At 34.7% G+C, this 20040-nt stretch overlaps 1 protein-coding gene and 1 long non-coding RNA gene across 2 annotated transcripts in view; one reads left to right on the forward strand and one right to left on the reverse strand.

Annotated features, from left to right (window-relative positions):
* Nucleotides 1–1191: 1191 nt before the first annotated feature.
* Nucleotides 1192–13259, forward strand: LOC118351579 (uncharacterized). Its single transcript, XR_007404234.1, has 3 exons — nucleotides 1192–1339; nucleotides 9276–9402; nucleotides 12855–13259. It is a non-coding gene; the product is annotated as an uncharacterized LOC118351579 (long non-coding RNA).
* The window catches only part of CNTN6 (contactin 6), a 272370-nt gene continuing 263374 nt past the window's right edge, over nucleotides 11045–20040 (reverse strand). Inside the window, exons 21-23 of the mRNA XM_035702505.2 lie at nucleotides 14011–14123; nucleotides 13070–13238; nucleotides 11045–12013 (exon numbers count right to left, since the gene is read on the reverse strand). Coding sequence (XP_035558398.2) covers nucleotides 11913–12013; nucleotides 13070–13238; nucleotides 14011–14123 — 383 coding nt within the window. The 3' untranslated portion in view covers nucleotides 11045–11912. The remainder of the gene's footprint in view (nucleotides 12014–13069; nucleotides 13239–14010; nucleotides 14124–20040) is intronic.

Below are 20040 nucleotides of genomic sequence, written 5' to 3' on the forward strand. Positions count from 1 at the left end.
ATGAGTTTAAAGAGATTACTAAAAGAGAAGGTAAATAGCAGAGAGATAAGGCAGGACAGTTCTGGAAAAGAGTGGAGAAAAAACAATATATAGCAGAAGGTGTTTCTCTGACACAGGAGATTTCACTCATAAGAACCTCTTTCCCTATAGTTCTTTAATTCCTGAAACCTGCATCTTACATTTCTACTTCTCCTCTCCTGTTTTACTGGAGCTCCTGTCTCACAGCATGAAAAATACTATGCCAAGGGTGAGTCCCTGTTCTCACGTGAAGTTGCAGATATGGGTGGAGGAAGATGTGTTTCCCATAAGCCAAGTAAGAATCCTGAAAGCACTTTCTCAGAGAATCATGGTTTCATCTTAATGTTTTGTTCTTGAGGACCACCAATGTTATACCGCTGACTCATTATGAAGTAATAAGGCTTTAGTGAGCTACAGAAGGGACCACTTCTAGCAATATTTCTGTGAAAAAAAAGTTAACATTATGTCTTAACAACCAAATGACAGATTTCCTAGAACAATACAATTTACTCATACACTAGTGACTATACCTTGAAAGAGTCATATTTTATCCCGTCTGGAGACTACCATTTGGAAATAGCTAGAACTCACCTAACTCTCTGGGCATGCTGAATGCCAAGACTATATAGGCAAGTCAAAAGGAGAAAGAAGAATCCATTTAGGAGAATAAATTAAACATTGATCTTTGGTTATAAAGATGTCTAAATCATTTTACCTTTGGATATTGTCTTCTGGACAATGGAAGAAATAGTGCTGCAATTTTTTCCTTGCCTTGAAATATAAGTTCACAGAAAAGAACTGCCTCTTTAATTGTCACAAAGCTAACAGAGTTGTTTTAAATACAAATTAAAAAAAACAATTCATGTATAGTCACTTGTCATGATATCTTAAAATGTTTGTTCATCAGCTTGTTTGAGATAAACTAATAAAAGATTCATGTTGCTTTTTTCATCCTATTTCAAGAAACTCTTTTTATAAATATTACTAAAAAATGCTTTGCATGCAAACCAGAGTATTTAATATTATAATTTCATGTTCTTGTGTTTAGATTACTCTTGTTCGGAAATATATAGCTGGCAAAATACGCTCAGACCTGTTAACAAATTAAGAAATAAAACTTTTTTCTCATTTCTTCCCTGCCTTCTTGTCTTTTTTTTACATTTCTCAAAAGCCTAATATGTGCTCAGCATGATCATTGAGTGCTGGAAAATTCAGTGTTCAATTAGTTCACCATTATGTGAAAGAAGATGGAAAGTAAACCAACAATCTAAAGATCAAGTGTCAAAGGCTGTGACAGCAATGTATGCCAGGAGCTCAAAGGGTAAGTGAAGAAAAGTGCACACAGTCTCAGAAGGAGTCTGTTGGTCAGAGTGGGAACTCTGTGTCAGTCTGGTTACTGAATGAAGACACTGTCAAAGGGAAGGAAGGCATTCCCTTAGAAAGGTACGGAGGGCACTCCATGAAAAAAAGAAGAACATAAGCAAAGGTCTACAGGAACAAAATCAAATGTCAGGGAACTGCACATCATTTGGTTACCCAAAACTTACTAATTCAGAGTTTGATAACTCTTTTTCTGAAATGAAGACAAAGAATAATAATAATAATAAACACTGTAGACATTCTGTTGATTTCCCATTTTGGAATTTCATTAAACCTGAAGAATCTTTTTGTTCTGAATCACCAGCAATAAATCTTTTTTTTTTAATTTTTATTTATTTATGAGTCATAGAGAGAGAGAGAGAGAGAGGCAGAGACATAGGCAGAGGAAGAAGCAGGCTCCATGCACCGGGAGCCTGACGTGGGATTCGATCCCGGGTCTCCAGGATCGCGCCCTGGGCCAAAGGCAGGCGCTAAACTGCTGCGCCACCCAGGGATCCCCACCAGCAATAAATCTTAATTGCCAAAGTAATTTCCAATTATTTTGAATTGTAGTTAACTTTTTCTTCTGAGTATCTTAGGGGTAAAAAAAAGATTTCACTGAGTAAAGTCAAAGTGGTAATCTGAATCTACCTGATTTGATGGCTGACTCAGGATCTTGCAGTGTTTAGGGTTCTTGTTATAAAACAGCAACTTTGCATCATTTACATTATTTTAGTACCACGAAATTACTTAGAATTATTGTACACATAAGAGTACATTATAATGGCACCTAGGTGGCTCAGTGGATGAGCATCTGCCATTGGCTCAGGTCGTGATCTCAGGGTCCTGGGATGGAGTCCAACATCGGGTTCCCTGCAGGGAGCCTGCTTCTCCCTCTGCCTATGTCTCTGCCTCTCTCTGTGTGTCTCTCATGAATAAATAAATAAAATCTTTTTAAAAAGGAGTACATTATAAGGAAGAAAAAATAAAGACATAAAAAATGAAGTAGGTCACTTTGAAAAGTTACCTCAGAGCTTAAGGGTCACTATTACCTGTTAACGAAGGAGCTGGAACCCTCGGGAAAACCCAGATCTCTTGACCCTAATTCCAGTGATGTGGTCCTTTGACATCTTTACCCAGATTTTTCATAGGCATTTCTAACTTATCATGCCTCCCCAAATCTTTGTTATCTCCCTATCTTCTGTATTCCTAGGTGTGCTCCTTCTTTAGTCCTCTCTGATAATACAATAAAAAATTAAAGGCATCCCTTATCTTTATTATAGCCAATTGATACTTTTTTTAAAGTTTTATTTTAATTCCAGTTAGTAACATACAGTGTTACATTAGTTTCAGGTGTACCATATAGTAATTCCACACTTCCATACATCATCCTTTGCTTATCATGACAAGTACAAGTGCATTCCTTAATCCCCATCACCTGTTTCACCTCTTCCTTCTAGTAACCATTGGTTTTCTCTTTATGATTGAAAGTCTGTTTCTTGATTTCTCTCTTTTTATTTTTTCTTTTACTTTTTTTTTTTTACTTCTTAAATTCCCCACATGAGTGAGATCATATGGTATTTGTCTTTCCCTGACTGACTTATTTCACTTAGTATTACACTTTCTAGCTCCATACCAATTATATATATACAATTATATATATTTGTATATATTATATATATGTAATTTATTCTTTATCCATTAATTACCAAATGATAATTCTTGACAAGTCTACAGGTATCCATCCCCTGCTATCAATCTAATCTAAGCCACCATTATCTATCACATAGACTTCTATGAAAAACTAGTTCCACTCTTGACTTCCTGAATAAAAACATTTACCACACAGTAGCAAAAGCAATCTTATTAAAACGTACATATTTAAAACTTAAATCCAAATTCTTCCTCATGACCTGTAAAGTCCAAGAGGACTGGATTCCAGCTTAACTCTGCAAACTCTGGTACCATTCTCCATCTGCATAGGTCTTCCTTGAATAATTAGAACACACGGAGCTCCTTCTCTCTCCTTAAACATTTGGAAATTCTTTCTTTTTGTCCTTTTCTAGTCTGGAACACCCTTTCCCCTCCATTCTTTACATGTCCAACTTCTCTTCCTTTTTTGGGTCTCAGGGTAAATGGAAAATTCTCTAAGAAGATGTCTCTGATCACTCACTCCAAGGTTGGTTTCCCATTCTGTTCTCTACCACATCACCTTCTATATTTCTTCCTAGTATTTACAATTTGTGATTATTTGAGGGAGATTATTTTTTTGGTGGTGGGATGGGGGAGTTGGTTGGTTTATCACCTGCCCTCTAATATATTGCTTTTTCACTAGTTTTTTTTTCTTTTTGCAGAGCCAAGTACAATGTATTCAATACGGTACACAATTAATAAATGTTTCTTAAATGATTTGATGATGTGTAGGCCTATATGATGAGTAATTGCGATGTTTCTAACCTCAATATAAAAAGAAAGATATAGGGATCCCTGGGTGGCGCAGCGGTTTGGCGCCTGCCTTTGGCCCAGGGCGCGATCCTGGAGACCCAGGATCGAGTCCCACATCGGGCTCCCGGTGCATGGAGCCTGCTTCTCCCTCTGCCCGTGTCTCTGTGTCTCTGCCTCTCTCTCTCTCTCTCTGTGACTATCACAAATAAATAAAAAATTAAAAAAAAAAGAAAGATATATATTATTAAAAAACAAATGATTTATAATTATAGTTACATTTCATGATATATAAATATAGTTTTTCTTACATTAAACACAGCTCATGAGAGCTAAGATGACGTGTTCATGTAAGTAAGTATAAGGTAAGATGTTATAAAAAGCAATGACAATATTTATTCCTAAGCTTTCAAAAACAGAATAAAACTGGGAATTAACATAATTAAAGTGATAATAGAAAGAAGTTATCCCTACTACCTAATTTGAGAGCCACAATTGGTGTTCTTCAGGGCTAACTACATTTCATCAAAAATGGTAAGTAGCTCACTAGGTTAGTGTCATGCAGGAAGGCAGATACAGAAGTACCCAAGTGAAGCTGGCTTCACATGAAAACTGATTTCTGAATATGACAACTATTTCAATTATCAAATAAATGAACTATCTAATCTGTATGGGGTTGGCTTGTGTCTTGTGTTGAAAGTTTGCCATATCTTTAATAACAAAAACTATTTTTTCTTTTGATTTTCCAATAAATCCAACAGATATTTAGAGCTTTTGGCAACAAAGCTGACTAAATCTTTATATGGCCAGAGGGATAGCATCTAAGAAAAGAATATCATAACTTTGTGTTATATTTGCCAACTAAATATACTCTCCTGACTAAATACATGGATTTAATATTGCAGAATGACAAGACTATTACATTTCATTATAGTTGTACGGTCAAGTGTATAGTCTTTAGTTAATTTGGCCATAGGGAGAATAATTACAACATAGACCTTGGAATGACTCAAAGGGCTTCCTACCAGTATGGGTGTTGCTCTCTAACTTGTCTATACAACTCTCAGAGTCATGTTTCTACAGACAAACCATTGAGTGTTATGCTCAGTAAAAATCCTATAGTGGAAGGAGAAGGTTTTGCATAATTCTGCAGTTCATTCTATTGAAAAATATTGCCCTTAAAATTGTTTTAATTATAGAATATTTGAAAAAAAATTTATATGCAGTCAGAGCCACATCAATTATACATCACATCAAGTTGTAATATTGTAATATGGAAGCTTAAAAGACAACATCATTAAGGTAAGCTTTGCTGCTTTTGTAGGAGTAGTAATGAGATTCCATCGTTTTATACAAACAATGTATGCACAGCAATATATGCTTCCTTTTGGTTGTTTATTCATTAAAGTCATTTTTTTGAGCAACTATTAGATATAAGACATTCCACTCGTGTGGTGGATGCAAGAGGGAATGCAAAGACAGGGTCCAGCTCTTCTGGAACTCATTTTATAGAAAAGTGAGATAAGAGATAAATAATATAATATATAACATAACACATAATAATAAAAGTAATATATATGATATATAATATGACATAAGGCAATGTAAAATATTAGAAAGTATAGGAAATTTTCTGGTACAGAATATTGGTTTCAGGTAGACACATCCAGGACCCTAATTTTTATCAATGGTATGAAATGAATATTAATTTCTCTCCTTATTGATTAACAGCAACAAGTTGTAGGCAATTCAAATTGTCTTTAACTCATTACAATGCATTCTTCAGCAATCATTCAACTTGAAATACTAAGGGATTCCAAACTTTGCTCCAAGTAATTTAAGCTACTTCCCTGTTTTTCTTTTAAGAGACTCTTTAGAAACTTTTGTACTCTCTTAAGAATTCAGAAGGATGAAAATAGCCCCATATGAGTTTGCAAGTCTAAACATAACAATAATTTAGGCTGACAATGCTTTCACTTTTAAACAAATAAGGAAAAAGATCAAATTTAGAAGGCCTATAATATATTCAATTATGCTTTGCTGTCAACAGAAAATAGGCTGAAATTAATCTGCTCAAAGTTGGGAGATTTTATAACTACTGCACTTAAAGGTAATAAAAGTTGCCTACACTCATTATTATTAGTATCTGAAGCCCTTGAGAATACTCGAGTTTTGTTATCAGTAAATATCATTTGAAAAACAAATTCTGTTGCTATGACATTTACTTCACATTCTGAAAATTCCATAATGGATGGATGTAGACATATTTTGTTTGAATGAAAATTATTTAGTCCATGCAGGCTATTATGAATTTGACTAAAATTTCAGTATCTCAAAATTATTACCTTTCAAACTTTCCAATTACTGTTTTCCTCTAGGCATGATACCTGTTCTCAGTCACTAAAGTATGCTTTTTCAAAGTGCCATTGCAAAAAGTCAATATACTTCTGGGAAAAAAACATTGTAATAAAAGTTATTAGAATTTCTGAAGGGCTTTCCATCTTCAGTGATTTACAAACATTAATTAATCACCATCCAAGGACAGGTACCTACCCAACACACCATTCAGTTCTAGGAATAAATGACAAATCTGCCAAGATTTTATCCAGTATACTTCCTAGTCTTTGATGGAAATGGGAAGCAAAACATATCATTACATCAGGATTTCTTTTCTTTCTCATTGAACTGCAACTTACTGCCTTTATTTCAAGTCATCAAATTTGCTTATCTCTTGAGCTTTGCTCTGGACAAGGTAAATATCTTCTAAGGTATGCCTAACCAGATTGTAAAGTATATGTTTTTCAAAACAGGAAAATAATTCTGGGGCTTTCTCAAAACTACTATGTTCCAAGAATTTTATTTTTATTTATTACTTCTTTCAAGAATATATTATTTACCTACCAAAATTTGGAGTTTAGGTCAGCTTATTATTTTAGTCAGGCTATAAAAAATAACTTATTTTCCTAAGGAAACTGGGAGAAAACAAATTGCCCTAACAGTTGGCTGCATAAATCTGCCCAGAAAGCAAAATGTGTTGTAAGCTTCATTCTCTCTGCCCAGGACTATACTGAATGCTGTCAAGCAGAATAATATTAAAAATAATGGAGCAAAAAATTTACCTTTTTATCAAAATTATTTTGCTATGGTAAAGGATTAAAGAATTATAAGCTATTATATATAATTTCACAAAAGAAATGATATGTTCAAATAGAAAAGTAGAAAGCAAATAATAATGAAGAGGGACATCTGGGTGGCAAATAATAATGAAGAGAGACATCTGGGTGGCTCAGTTGGTAAAGAGTCCAACTCTGGATTTTGGCTCCATTCATGATCTCAGGGTTGTGAGACTGAGGCCCACATAGGGCTCTGTGCTAGACTCAGAGCCTGCTTGAGATTCTCTGTCTCCCTCACCCCCAGCCCTGTGCAGCTTGAGAGCATGGGCATTCTCTCTCTCTCTCTCTCTAAAAATAAAATAAAATGAAATAAAATAACATAATAAAATAATAAAGAAATTAAATATTTTGATATTTTTTCATTATTATCTTAATTATATTAATAGCTTGTTATAAAAGGTTTACCAGACTTCCTAGACCTGTGGTTTATGTATATAAACAGCAAGTCCATAGAACACAGAACCTTGCTGTTCAAGGGATCCAGGATAAAACTCTGACATACAAACTTGAAGTCATTAAACAAAGTCAAATCTATTAATTTGATGGTAATGTGATAAAGAAGTAAATTTAAAGACCTGTTATTTTCAAAGTTTTGATTTTTCTCCAAAGATAAAAACTTGAAATAATAATTGAATTGATTTATATAAAGTTACCTACTCTTTTTTTGCCAAGTAAGAGTATTTTAAAATTGAACATATAAAACAAACCAGTATTCATGCTCAACTTCATGTCATCAAAGAGTGGACATTTCATCACAAAAAAAGCAGAAGAAAGTTGTAATCTCTTAAATAGTTCACAAATTATTCATTATTAAAATCTCATCACACTGTATGAATTTTTCTCCTTTTTCACTGAACAATGAAAATTTTACCACAGCTTTCACTTGGGAACCTCTGAAACACACCAGTAATTCTCAGTGGAGAGGAGAGATGGGTCAGAATTTCCGAGGGTTCTTTGTGTCTTGAAAAAGCATACTCCATTTACCCATGGTTTTAGAAATGAAAACTCAATTAACTCAGAGTTAAAGAAAGCTGAACACAATCATTTAAGCTAGTGAATATACAGAAATAAATTGGAAAAGCTATACAGAGTGTGTGTATGTCTTGAAAGGTAATGAAACACTACCTCATATTAAAAGTAGTCAACTCTGCAGTTTGATAGAGAATTGCAAGGTTTTAAAGGATCTCAGAGATCTTGCAATCCAACATCTCAAGTTACAGATGAAGAAACAGAGGAATATTTCAATAATTCCATTTCAAAAGTTGATGAGGTTAGAATTGGATTATTTAAAATAATTAAAAACAGCACCGTGATGGTTAATTTTCTCTGTTAACTTGACTGGGCTGCAGGGGGCCAGTTATTTAGTAAATATTGTAGATGTGTCTGTGAGGAAGTTTCTGGAGGAGTTTGAATCAGTAGATGGAGTGAAGAAAATTGCCATTTTCAAGGTGGCAGGGCCTCATCCAATCCACCGAAGGCCTGAGTAAAATAAGACTATGGAAGAAAGAATTATTTCTGCCTGACAGTCTTTGCGCTAGAACATTCATCCTCTCCTGACTTTGTATGCAGACTCAGAACAAAATAACACTGTAGATTCTCCTGATTCCCAGACCCAGACTGGAACTATGTCATTGGCCCTTCTGGGTCTGGAATTCTTTGTCTCCATAACTGTATATCAAATTCCTTATAATCTCCCTCTTTTTCTCTCTCTGTTTATACATGTATGCAACTGAGTACACACACACACACACACACACAAACATACATCTTATTGGTTCTGCTTCTCAGGAAAAACCTGACTAATTCAAGTACTTGAGTTCAACAGTGATGTGATTACCAAGTTCTTGAATTCTATTGAATTAAGTATGTAATTCCATAGCAAATAAAGTAATAATTATGGCATATGGGGTGTGTTTGAAAGTTAACAACTCAAGAAGGAGTGTAGACTGATAAGATATAGAGGCTTAAAAATAGTAGATTCACTTATGGGAGAGAATGATTATTTTACTGCATTCAAAATCCAAAGAGATTCCAGATCATCTCTTTCTATTTGTATTTGCTGTTAAAGATAGCAGGCATGTTCTCTTATGGGCCACCTTCTGTTGTACAGTTAGAAAAGGAACATTGACCTGGGAGGATTTTAGTGTGAAGAATAGAAGAGAGGACATGGAGCTGATTTGAACATTTAACATTACTTGGCAACCCATAGCTTTATAGGGTCATAAATCTGCTGTGTCGAGTCTCCTAATATTTATTCCCTTTTCCTTCTTAAACTGTCCCTAGGTGTGATCACATTTTTTTCTCCTTCCTGTAAGAAGTATGGAAATAAGTTGTCATATTTATAATAGTTTTTAACAGCAATATATGTGGTCAATAAAGGGATCCTCTAGAAATCTCTCCTAAATACCAGGTAAGTACATACAAGTAGATACAGAATATCCTCTTGAAATGGATTGATGAAATCATCATTGGTTACATTCTTTAGTGTCATTAGTGTCCAGAGTAGTGGACTACTCATTTTTCCTGAAATTTTACTGGATTTTGACATAAACATAGGCTGAATCTGTTTTCATAATCAATTGATCACTTATGGAAATATAGTAACTTATTTCATCAGGGATTTAGTTCATAGTAGCAGATGACAGCAGCTCCACTTGTTAACAACTTACAATGTTGCATGCATTACACTAAATAATTGTACACATTATGTCCTCTAATCCTGATAATAGTAATATGGGGATGTTAAAATATGTGTCCAAGGCCTCACTAAGAGTAGAGATTCAAATCAATCAAGAGCCAAAGCAGATGCTATTTAATATTAATGTCAAATTGTATTCCAAAAAATTTAGTATGGGTTGATAAAAAATAAATATTGGACATTGAATAATGCATACTTTTAATACTCCAACCATTATGAATTAAAGCACAACCACCAACTTTTAAGAGTTAATGGTAAGAATTGCCTTAGCTTTCAGACTTGTACACATATGACTATGTATCTTATTCACTTAATCAATGGAAACAAAAATCTCATAGTACATTTAACTCTCAATACTTGTTTTGAGGAAGAAGATACAAATCTTGTCTCGGGATGCCTGGGTGGCTCAGGGGTTGAGTGTCTCTCTTTGGCTCAGGGCGTGATCCCGGGATCCGGGATTGAGTCACACATCGGGCTCCCTGGGAGGAGCTGCTTCTCCCTTTGCCTATGTCTCTGCCTCTCTCTGTGTGTCTCTCATGAATAAATAAATAAATCTTTTTAAAAAAATCTTGTCTCTCACCAAGTTGAGAAAACTATTGAGACCATGTGCCACTGGTATTTCTGGCCAATACAGATGTGTCTTGGACAGGCAGCTGTTAACACGACTGTGCCAAACAGCATTTGCTATTGCTTATTTATTTTGCTCCATCAAAGCACAACCATATCTTAGGGCATGGAGGAGAATAAGGCTCATTAATTTGTACTGTATGTTTGACACAACTATTCAGGCAGGGAGAAATTCTGAACTATGAAAAGTCATTGTCCATCTGCTGCTGACTACACTCGGTATTTTATACAGCTCTAAAATACATTAGAAATGAAAAGGATAAAATCCAATTTTGAGGACTATGTGAATTAAGGGTTGTGAGGATAATTCAAATATTTTCAGCATAATTAAGAAGTCGCACCATGTGAAGAAGGCAAAACTAGTGTGACCCATTTCTCAATCCTAGCTCCCCAGGACATCAAGTCTGATTGGCTGGGAGCAAGGGAGGACTGCCAAGAGGCCAAACCCCTCAAGGCTGTTTGTGAAGGAAATGGATGGCCACATAGAATGGCATTAGCCCACTCATTAACCTTACCTTCTCTTGGACTACTTTCTCCAGAATGCAGTTCTAAGAAATAGGACCACTGACTAAAATAGGTTCACCTTAAAGAGGAGTTGACCCACAAACATCTTTTTAAGTCTTGGACAGTATAGGATTATTTTTATACTTGCAAGGAAGATTGACTATATATATATATATATATATATATATATATATATATATATATATACCAAAATGTCAAAAACTTGGTTAAATAATTCTGTTACCAGATTTATTTATTATATGAAAACAAGGCCACATGCATTGCTAACAATTTGTTATGATTACCTGAGATTTGTTCATGCAACTTTTCCTTAGGAGAATTCAAAATTGATTAAAAAATTAAATTTTGCTATGAGAAATTGCCTTATACCAGAGTTGTTAGATTGTTTTAGATGGGTGCTTATTTCCCTTCCTTTCTCCTTCTTTGCCATAAAGCACTTATTCCTGTTATTATTACTGGACCTCTTAGAAAAGCAAGTTGAAAAGAACATCATATGTATATATATGATGAACATAATATATATATATATATATATATATATATATTATATATTATTGGGTACAAATATTTCCTGGCCTCACCACATTTAGGAGTAAAGGAATATCACCCTTTGGAATAGCTAACATTTTTTAAAGAATCCCAACTATAAACAAATACTTACATTTTATTTCCAAGTAGAGTGAAAATTTTTAATATTGAAGGAAATTGCTTGGAGCAAGTAAAAAATATACATTTTCTCTATGATAACTGCAACCTATTCCATATTTATCATCGTCATCAAGGGAAGTTATTTATATTTTCCATATAAGTCACTTAAAAGCCACAGTAGTTACAACTCCACAGATTATTTGGCACTTTCTGAATGTATGTAATCATGTGTGAACTTTAAAATTCAAAAGTGTTTAAAATTGTTTTATTAATGTACTATAGATATTTACAAGATCTTAATAATATACACTGTTTTCCTTTCCAAAGGAGTCTGTTTTAATATTGTATTTTGTGATGGGGGGTAGAGAGCTTATTTACAGGATGATTTGTTTCAAAAATCTCTCAAGGATTTACGATTTTATTCATCGTGTAAGTGGCTGAATTGTAAAATAGTAAAAAACGATGACAGCTGACAGGAAGTAGATGCTAGGTTCTAAGACTGGAATTCCTCTGGAACTCAAACCTGCAAAACAACAACAAAAAAATAAAACAAAATATCTTGAGAAAAAATAAGATTGCTTGTTAGATTAAGTTTTCATGCATACTATCATTTCTCTTCTAATAACATATTAGCACATTTGTTGCATTTATAGTATATTTAATTTTAGGAAGTGTCGGGAGGCCTGAGTGGCTCAGCAGTTGAGCATCTGCCTTCAGTTCAGGGTGTGATCCCGGGATTCAGGCTAGAGTCTCACATCGGGCTCCCCTCAGGGAGCCTGTTTCTCCTTCTGCGTGTGTCTCTGCCTCTCTCTCTCTCTCTCTCTCTCTCTGTGTTTCTCATGAATAAATAAATAAAATCTTTAACAACAACAAAAAAATTTTTAAGGAAATGTCGTTAGCCCTTTGTCTCTAGGATAACTGTTTTAAATGTAAAAATGAACAAGAAAAATGCCTAAACTGGCCAATTGTGACTGAAGGGCAGATTAGAATTTGCCAATGTGTGGTGGCTGATGATTTCACTCAGCTACAACTTCAAGCAGAAGCGATTCTTCTGAAGCAGAAATAATAAACTATTATTACATGCTAAATCTGACTGATTAGTATTACCTGCTTAGAACACTGTATTGAGAGGATTTGAGATTTGTGACTAAGCTTGGTATGCATGTCATAATTGATTAGTGATGCCTGCCACAGATATGGGAATAGGGGTGCAAGTACATGTGTTTCATATTTTCTCTCCCTGCTCCCAGAAGCCTGTGAGTACCCACAGAAAGTCTTATTAATTTTTGTGCCAATAGAATTAATTCTGCACCAATGACACATAGTTGTGTGTGTTTTCTTATGCTTTTTTCTTTCTTTTTGAGATTCAAATAAGGAAACATAAACCTGTTTGTAATATGTAAGCATGTTGCAAATTTGAAGGATTATTTAAAGAAAAATTGACTCATCACCTCTTGTTCACAACTGAAAATGGAAACACAGACCTTTTATTTTTTCACCCAACATTCGGAGAGCCTAGATTTCATGCTGCAGCTGTCTAGATTCAAAAATCTACAACAGCAATGGTGATTCAACTTACTTGACATTTTTGGAATTCTAATTTCCTCACTGCTGCTTCCATCTCCACCATTGCTAACTGTTCTTATTTCAATCAAGTAGTCTTCTTCAAATGGAACAAGAAGCTCAGCCGATGTATTGTTTGTTTCCAAAATATGTGTTTTACTCTGTCTGTTTTGCCGGTACAGAATCTAAATAAAATGGTGAATCAAGTTAAATGGACATGCCATTTTTTTTAAAGTCCAGACACTCTTATGGAACACAGTAAGACATATCATTGTAAATTCTGTACTCCTTGAGTGGGAATATTCAGTCTATGCCTTTTCCTTAAATTTAGTCATAAAACAACAACAACAACAAAAGATTTTGTCTTTGGCCAATGCTTCTGAAATAAGAATATATTTATCTCTATTAATTAAATAGCTTGGGGCTATTATTTGGAGCTTGCTGTGAAAAGTCACTGCTTATTTTGGACCCCTTTCAAATGTGTGGATATGTGCATTTGCCAGGAGATGTTGCCCATTATCACTAATGGAAATAAGTTGCTCTGGGTATTTGGCTATACTCTTGGTAGATTATTTTTATGCTGTTAAAAGCTCACATGCTACTGCAGCCTAAGTTCTAGAAATTCTACTATTCAAGTAGAATATTGTTGGACTGCATTCTCATCTGACCTTACTGACCCCACACACACCATCATCATCTTTTAATGGCAAGGGGAGTCACTTGAAGAAAACTGTTGCATGGTATAGAGTTTTATTCTTGTTCCATGACACATTACTGTCCTTAGAATATAAAAATTGTCAATGAAAAATTTGAAAGCAGCAATGCTAAGTATTTTTCAAATCTTTTTTAAAAAGATTCCTGTATTTACATATGCATAGATTTGTTTCTTATTTGGTTGTGACACTCAGTTCCTTAGTAACCCAAATGATATTATTTAAGGAAAAATAAAATGCTCACCTTGTAGCCCAACACTTCCGACTCATTTTCCATGGTTTTTACGTGCTCCCAATTCAGGCATAATTTAGAGTTTGTCAGCTTCCAGGCAATGTTAGCTGGTGGTTGGCTTGGAGCTTTAAAGAAATAATCAAAGATCCAAATGAATATTAATTAGCTCATAGTTACTATATGACCCATCAGCATAAAAAGGGAAAATAAGTCCTGGATGATTATCATAGAAGAAGCAAAAATGTTTTCAGTGTCATTTGAAATATCATATTAATTCTAATCAGAATAAGCAAATTCATTTAAATTCTGGTCGTTTGAGACTGTCTTCATGACAAACTTATGAATTAATAATGGCCTATTGCATGTCCAGTATTAATTTATTAATCATTGCCATTGACTTTGTTTACTTTATCATACATAAATAGATGGAGGGCTCTGTTATCTAGTGTTCCATTTGGTCATCAATCAATGAGCATGTCAAGCAAAAATCAGGCTGCAAACCTTTAATACATATGAACACAGAGGTGTTAATTCCTAGTAGTCTTTGCCTTTTTAATCTTCTATTAGTAGGACTCTTTTACTTTATGTAACACAGTCTACTCAAGATATAAGCAAAATAGTAAGAGATTGTGAAGCGTATAGGGGAATCTCTTAGAATTCATGGAAAAATGCAGCAGAGCTTTAAGAAGGGCAAAATAGGGCAGCCCAGGTGGCTCAGCGGTTTAGTGTTGCCTTCAGCCCAGGGTGTGATCCTGGAGACCCAGGATCGAGTCCCATGTCGGGCTCCCTGCATGGAGCCTGCTTCTCCCTCTGCCTCTCTCTCTCTCTCTCTGTCTCTCTCTGTCTTTTATGAATAAATAAATAAAATCTTTAAAAAAAGGACAAAGTAAAAATGTCAAAAAGCCAAGTTCTTCTCTCTGCTCCTCAAGGTAGTGTTTGTTGCATGCTCATCTTGATACAGACCACCTCTTTGTCATTCTCAGTGTATGCTGCAGAAATCATGACTGTTCTCCATACATGACATTTGAAACCTACTCTGTTCAGGGATACTCTGGGCTAGAAGTCCCAGGAGAAAGATGATGATTGATTTAATTTGGCCATGTTTATCTTAGCCTGATCAATTGTAGCTAGATAGTGAGAAGAATGCATGCCATTTAATATAGAGTTGTTGGGAACCCAGAAGAGAGAAAAACATTACAAACTGAGAAAGATGGTAAGTGAAAGGGAAGATGGCTTTAGAATCAGTTTTCTAAGGTAATGGATGTAGTCCAACTGGGGAATTTTACATAGAAGAATACTAGAGGTCACTTATCCAAAAGCAAGCAGTTAAAGGGTGACTGAGTCACATCAGAATCCTGGTCTCTTGATTTCTGAGCTGGTGTTCCTCCATGACAAAGTGTTGCTTCTCAGAGGTTTGAGTCTACATGATTATTTTTGAGGTTTAGGAAACTGGAGAGATTAAAAATAATTCAGCTGGAAAGCAGAGCAAAGATAAAACTACCCAGCAAGATGTTTTTGGCATCTTATTTGAATTTGTGAGGCTGAATGAGCATAATATTTAACTCATTATAACACTGATGGAAATGGGAACGATTTCTTTTGGAGCTTTGACTCAACTGCTATTTAATCTCTTATATTTCACTGGAAAAGTCTCAGGGTGTCTGACATTGCATAATCATATATTCTCCTGTTACCATAAGCCCACAGAGACATTATTCTTGTTCACCTAGTTACTTACACCTCAGTTGGGATATGGCCAAGAGATAATGTTTACCTGCTGCTCTCAATGGGGCTCAGTTCATGTTTTATAATGGATTTGTTGAATTGAATTATAGCTGTTCTTGGTTGTGTATTTCTTTAAATTTATTGAGTGCGTACGCCTTGTCCAACTCTGTATTACCAACTACTGGCACAGTGCTTGGCAGCACAGAGGAGACAAACAATTAATATACAGTGAATAAATGACTATGATAAGATGGCTAAAGAAAAAACACTCAAGAGTCCTGAATGATTTTCTCAGATCATATTGATTATGTGCTGGGCTGTATGCAGAGCCATAGGTGACACATGTGGCCAATCCATTCATTATGCTTTCCTATAATCAAGGTCAATTGCCATGGCCAAACCTACAGCAATTCATAGGATTTATAAGATAGATAGGCCAATTGGATTAAACATGCCCTAGGACATTTCTTGATAATATAAACCCAATTCTAATTAAAGACATGAAAGTTTTGCACTTAAGGAGCACTCAATACATGTTTGTCAATACATTTATTCTGAAGGACTAGATGGCAACAATAATTATTTTGTAACTATTCTCCCTCAACTACCCCAGAGTGCCTTCTTTAATCTTTTTCTCAGTTATAAAGGAGATGATATAAAAATTCTCACAAGACATCATAGTTTTAATATCTAGTAAGCTCTTGTGGCACATTTTTTCAACTATGTTCTTTAAAATGAAGCACTAACATAATGACATCATAGAATCAGTACAGAGAAAATAAAAGTCACTTCTTTAATGTCACTGGTAGTGTTGGACTCTGAAGTTTTCATCTATTTCTGTGTCTATTTTGTTTGTTTATTTAGAGTAAAAGTACTGTTTTCAACACTATGAATCCACTGGTGAAGCTCCAGGCTGGGAGACAGGACTGACTTTGATCAACTATGTGGACAAGGAGTTTATAACTATGGCAATGATGCCAATATATTTGCATTTGTTTCTTCATTTACCAAAGCATAAGTATTCTATTGACATAAAATGAGAAGAGTTTCATCAGGAATGAATTCTTGGTATGAATGGCTAATGGCATAGATCACTTAGAATGTTTTACTCTCTTGCTATCTGGGCAGTAGAAAGAGCTGGCCTTTAAAGTCAGAGAGATGTGAATCTGCATCCAGCCTGGTTTATTTATCTTTGGAATGAGACAAAAATCTCCTAGTTTATAAAATGTTTAGCTTATAGGTACTAAAATACGTAATGTTCCTCACTTGGTTAGTGGTACATGCTTTAAAAAACTCAGTAACTGCTAATTCTCTTTTTGGACCTCCATTATGTCTTAGGACATAATCAATTTTTCTATTGTGTTAAAAGCAGTTTGTTAGTAATAATATAATTCCAAAGCTTGCAAATGATCCACTTCTTAAATATAATCATGGTGAATTTAAGATTTGCCCTTAAGAACATTGCTCTTCTTAGGTTCTTAATATGCTCTTGAAAGACAGGTAAGAGTGGTAGAGTTTAAGCTAATTATTTAAGAAATTATCATAGTCTATTATCTTTCTTATCTTTGTTCAGGAGAATGACTCCAATGCCAATGCCTTTTGTCTAGTATCTAAATTAAAAGTTTCTGAAAGTTGCTTTAGAAAGTTGCTTAATATGAACACTATTAAGTATTCTGGTTTCATGAATTTAATGTACTTGATTAAATTGCATTTTAAAAATCTATGATGACATTGAGATTTCTATTACTTGAAAGTTTAAATCCTGTCAAATGGATAATATGAAACACATGGCATGGATGTTTGTACCAAGTTGGCCAATGGTAAACTCAACAAACAAGTATTTTTTTTAATTTTAAAAATCTTTCTGGGCAATTTTCAAAGACTAAATTATTTTCTATTAATCAAATGACAGAGTAACATTAAACTAGCCCTCTATGGCTCTAATGGTTTCCCTGTGATCAATTTTTCTGTAGATGGCATTTATATTCAACTGTAGTTCACACTGTGAACTCAATTCAAAAACAACTTCTTATGTTACACTTCTAAGTAACAGCATGGGGTTGACATTTGGGCAAGAGAGAAAGAACATAAGTGCAAGATGAAATAAAAGCTTAATGCTTCCTTTATGTCTAAATATGGATTGATTGCAAATTTACAGCAAGAAAAATCCAGTACAAAGTACTAGTCAGTCAATGACAGGGACAAGATTGAGCCAAAATTTGCAAACACTTGGTGTTGCTGGGTCTGAATATTTCTTTCTATATAAGTAGTGTTGTTGCTGTGGTTTTATTTCTTTTCTTCTTGGAATTGATGTAAATATTTTTCTCCCTTTGATTGTAAATCTAAATTCTGTTTAAGTGATATCTCTGTGGATCACAATATATTTGCAGTGCCCCTCAGTTGTCTTTCAGAAATCATTTTCACTAAGCTGTGATACTGTTAAATCATTGATAATTACTTTTTAAAAAAAATCAAAAAGGCCAACATCATCACCAGTAACAATAATAACAAAGACTTCAGACTTCAGAAGCTTTGCATATCCTGTTCTTTCTGTTTGGAGATCCCTTTAGTCACTAGCTCCTTTTCATGTTTTATGCCATATCAAAATATATACCCTTCACTACATAGGTCCTCCTTTTGATGTATATCCCAGTCTCTTATTTTCTTTGCACCACTTTTCCTAATTTATGATTCTTTTGTTTTGTTTTGTTTTTCTTTTAGGTTGCCTCTCCCCTAAAAGAGAGATTGCCTAAAGGCAGAGATCTTGGCTGTTTTAATCTCCATCAAGCACTAACCTAAGCATAGCTCATAGGAGGCAATGACTGAATTATCATATTTCCAAGAAAAGGCTCCGTCTTCTGTTAAGCTTACCCAATCAAAATAGGCAGAGATTTTGGCAAATGTGAGCTTTGCTTTCTGAGAATTTATAATGGATGATCAAGTATCAGACTGAAAATCTAGACAGTGACAGTATGAATGTGTGATGGATGCACAATTTTTTGCTGCCACCACTATTCTGAGGTAATTTTGATGTCATCTCAAGGACATGGAAAATCAAAGTTAGATCCAAGGATAGCATATGGAATCAGAATTATCTTTAATGTTTCATTAAAGCCATTCCTCATCTTCACTTTGGTTGTCCTTTCATGACCCTTGAAGAAAATCTCTGCAACAATTTATAAAGAGAAAGAAAGTAGGAAGTGCTTTCCCACCTTAAGAAATGCAAAGGAAGTGAAATCACTACAGAAGAAGTATCAAATATATGTTACCATGCATTGAGCTCTCTCTGTATGGCAGCCTCTAGGATGCTTTGGGGTACATAGTATCCTTTAGTTCTCAGAGAAAACTCCAGAGTAAAGTATCATTATCTCTATTTTTCAGATGAAAAAAATGGGTTCTGAGTTATTGGGGAATTAGACTTAGCCCAGATAGTACACGGCTAAGCTGGGACTCAGCCAAACTTCTCTCACTCAGGAGTTCCTTTTTCTTTCCAACACTGTCTCACAATGGGCCAGAGTCATGGAACAGCCAAAAAACTGCAAATATATTAAAGGGGAAAATATGGGAAACTTATAGATCAGTAGGCAAGACATGTGACTTTGACAAGTATGGCAGGGGCACATAACACTGAGAGAATATACGAAGTTAGATGAGGGACTGTGAAACTGTAGAGGATCATGAAGTATAGTGCTACCAGGACTGGAGGAGGAGAGAAAGGGAGTCAGGGATAGACAGTAAAAGATTGTCTCAGCTTTTGTTCTGTGGAATAGAGGAGACCATGAAATTTTGGAAGGAGAATAGGGCATGATTCCATTTTAGGAAGAAAAATCTAAAGACCATTTGAGATTTGGATTAAAGATTTCAGAGTTTGGAGAGAAAAGGACTACTTAGATGTTTAGAGATGAAGATTACAAATTAGCGCAGCATTCATGGGGTGAAGAGATTCAGAGAATCCATGTTCATAATGTCTCAGTCGAATGGATGCACAAAGAACCTTTTTAAGCATTTGTTTTCTTATACCTAGGAATTAAAATACAGAATTCCTTGATTTTTTGTAATAATTAAGTGAGATAATGTATGTGGAAAATTAGCACAGGGCTTGGGATAGAGAAATGCTCAGTATTTTGTAATTATGGTCAATAAAATAAGGCCTGCTTCCTCAAACATTTCCATGTCCTAATGCCCAGAACTTGTGGGATTAGTATTCTTAAGCACCCCTCTCTTTTCTTAATTAAATCAAAGAAATAAAACCCCTTGTAACTCCTAATATTTTTATATGGAAAAGGGGACTGTGTAGATGCAATTAAATTAAGGATC

This window comes from Canis lupus, chromosome 20 (assembly GCF_003254725.2).
Source record: "Canis lupus dingo isolate Sandy chromosome 20, ASM325472v2, whole genome shotgun sequence".
NCBI classification, from domain to species: domain Eukaryota; kingdom Metazoa; phylum Chordata; class Mammalia; order Carnivora; family Canidae; genus Canis; species Canis lupus.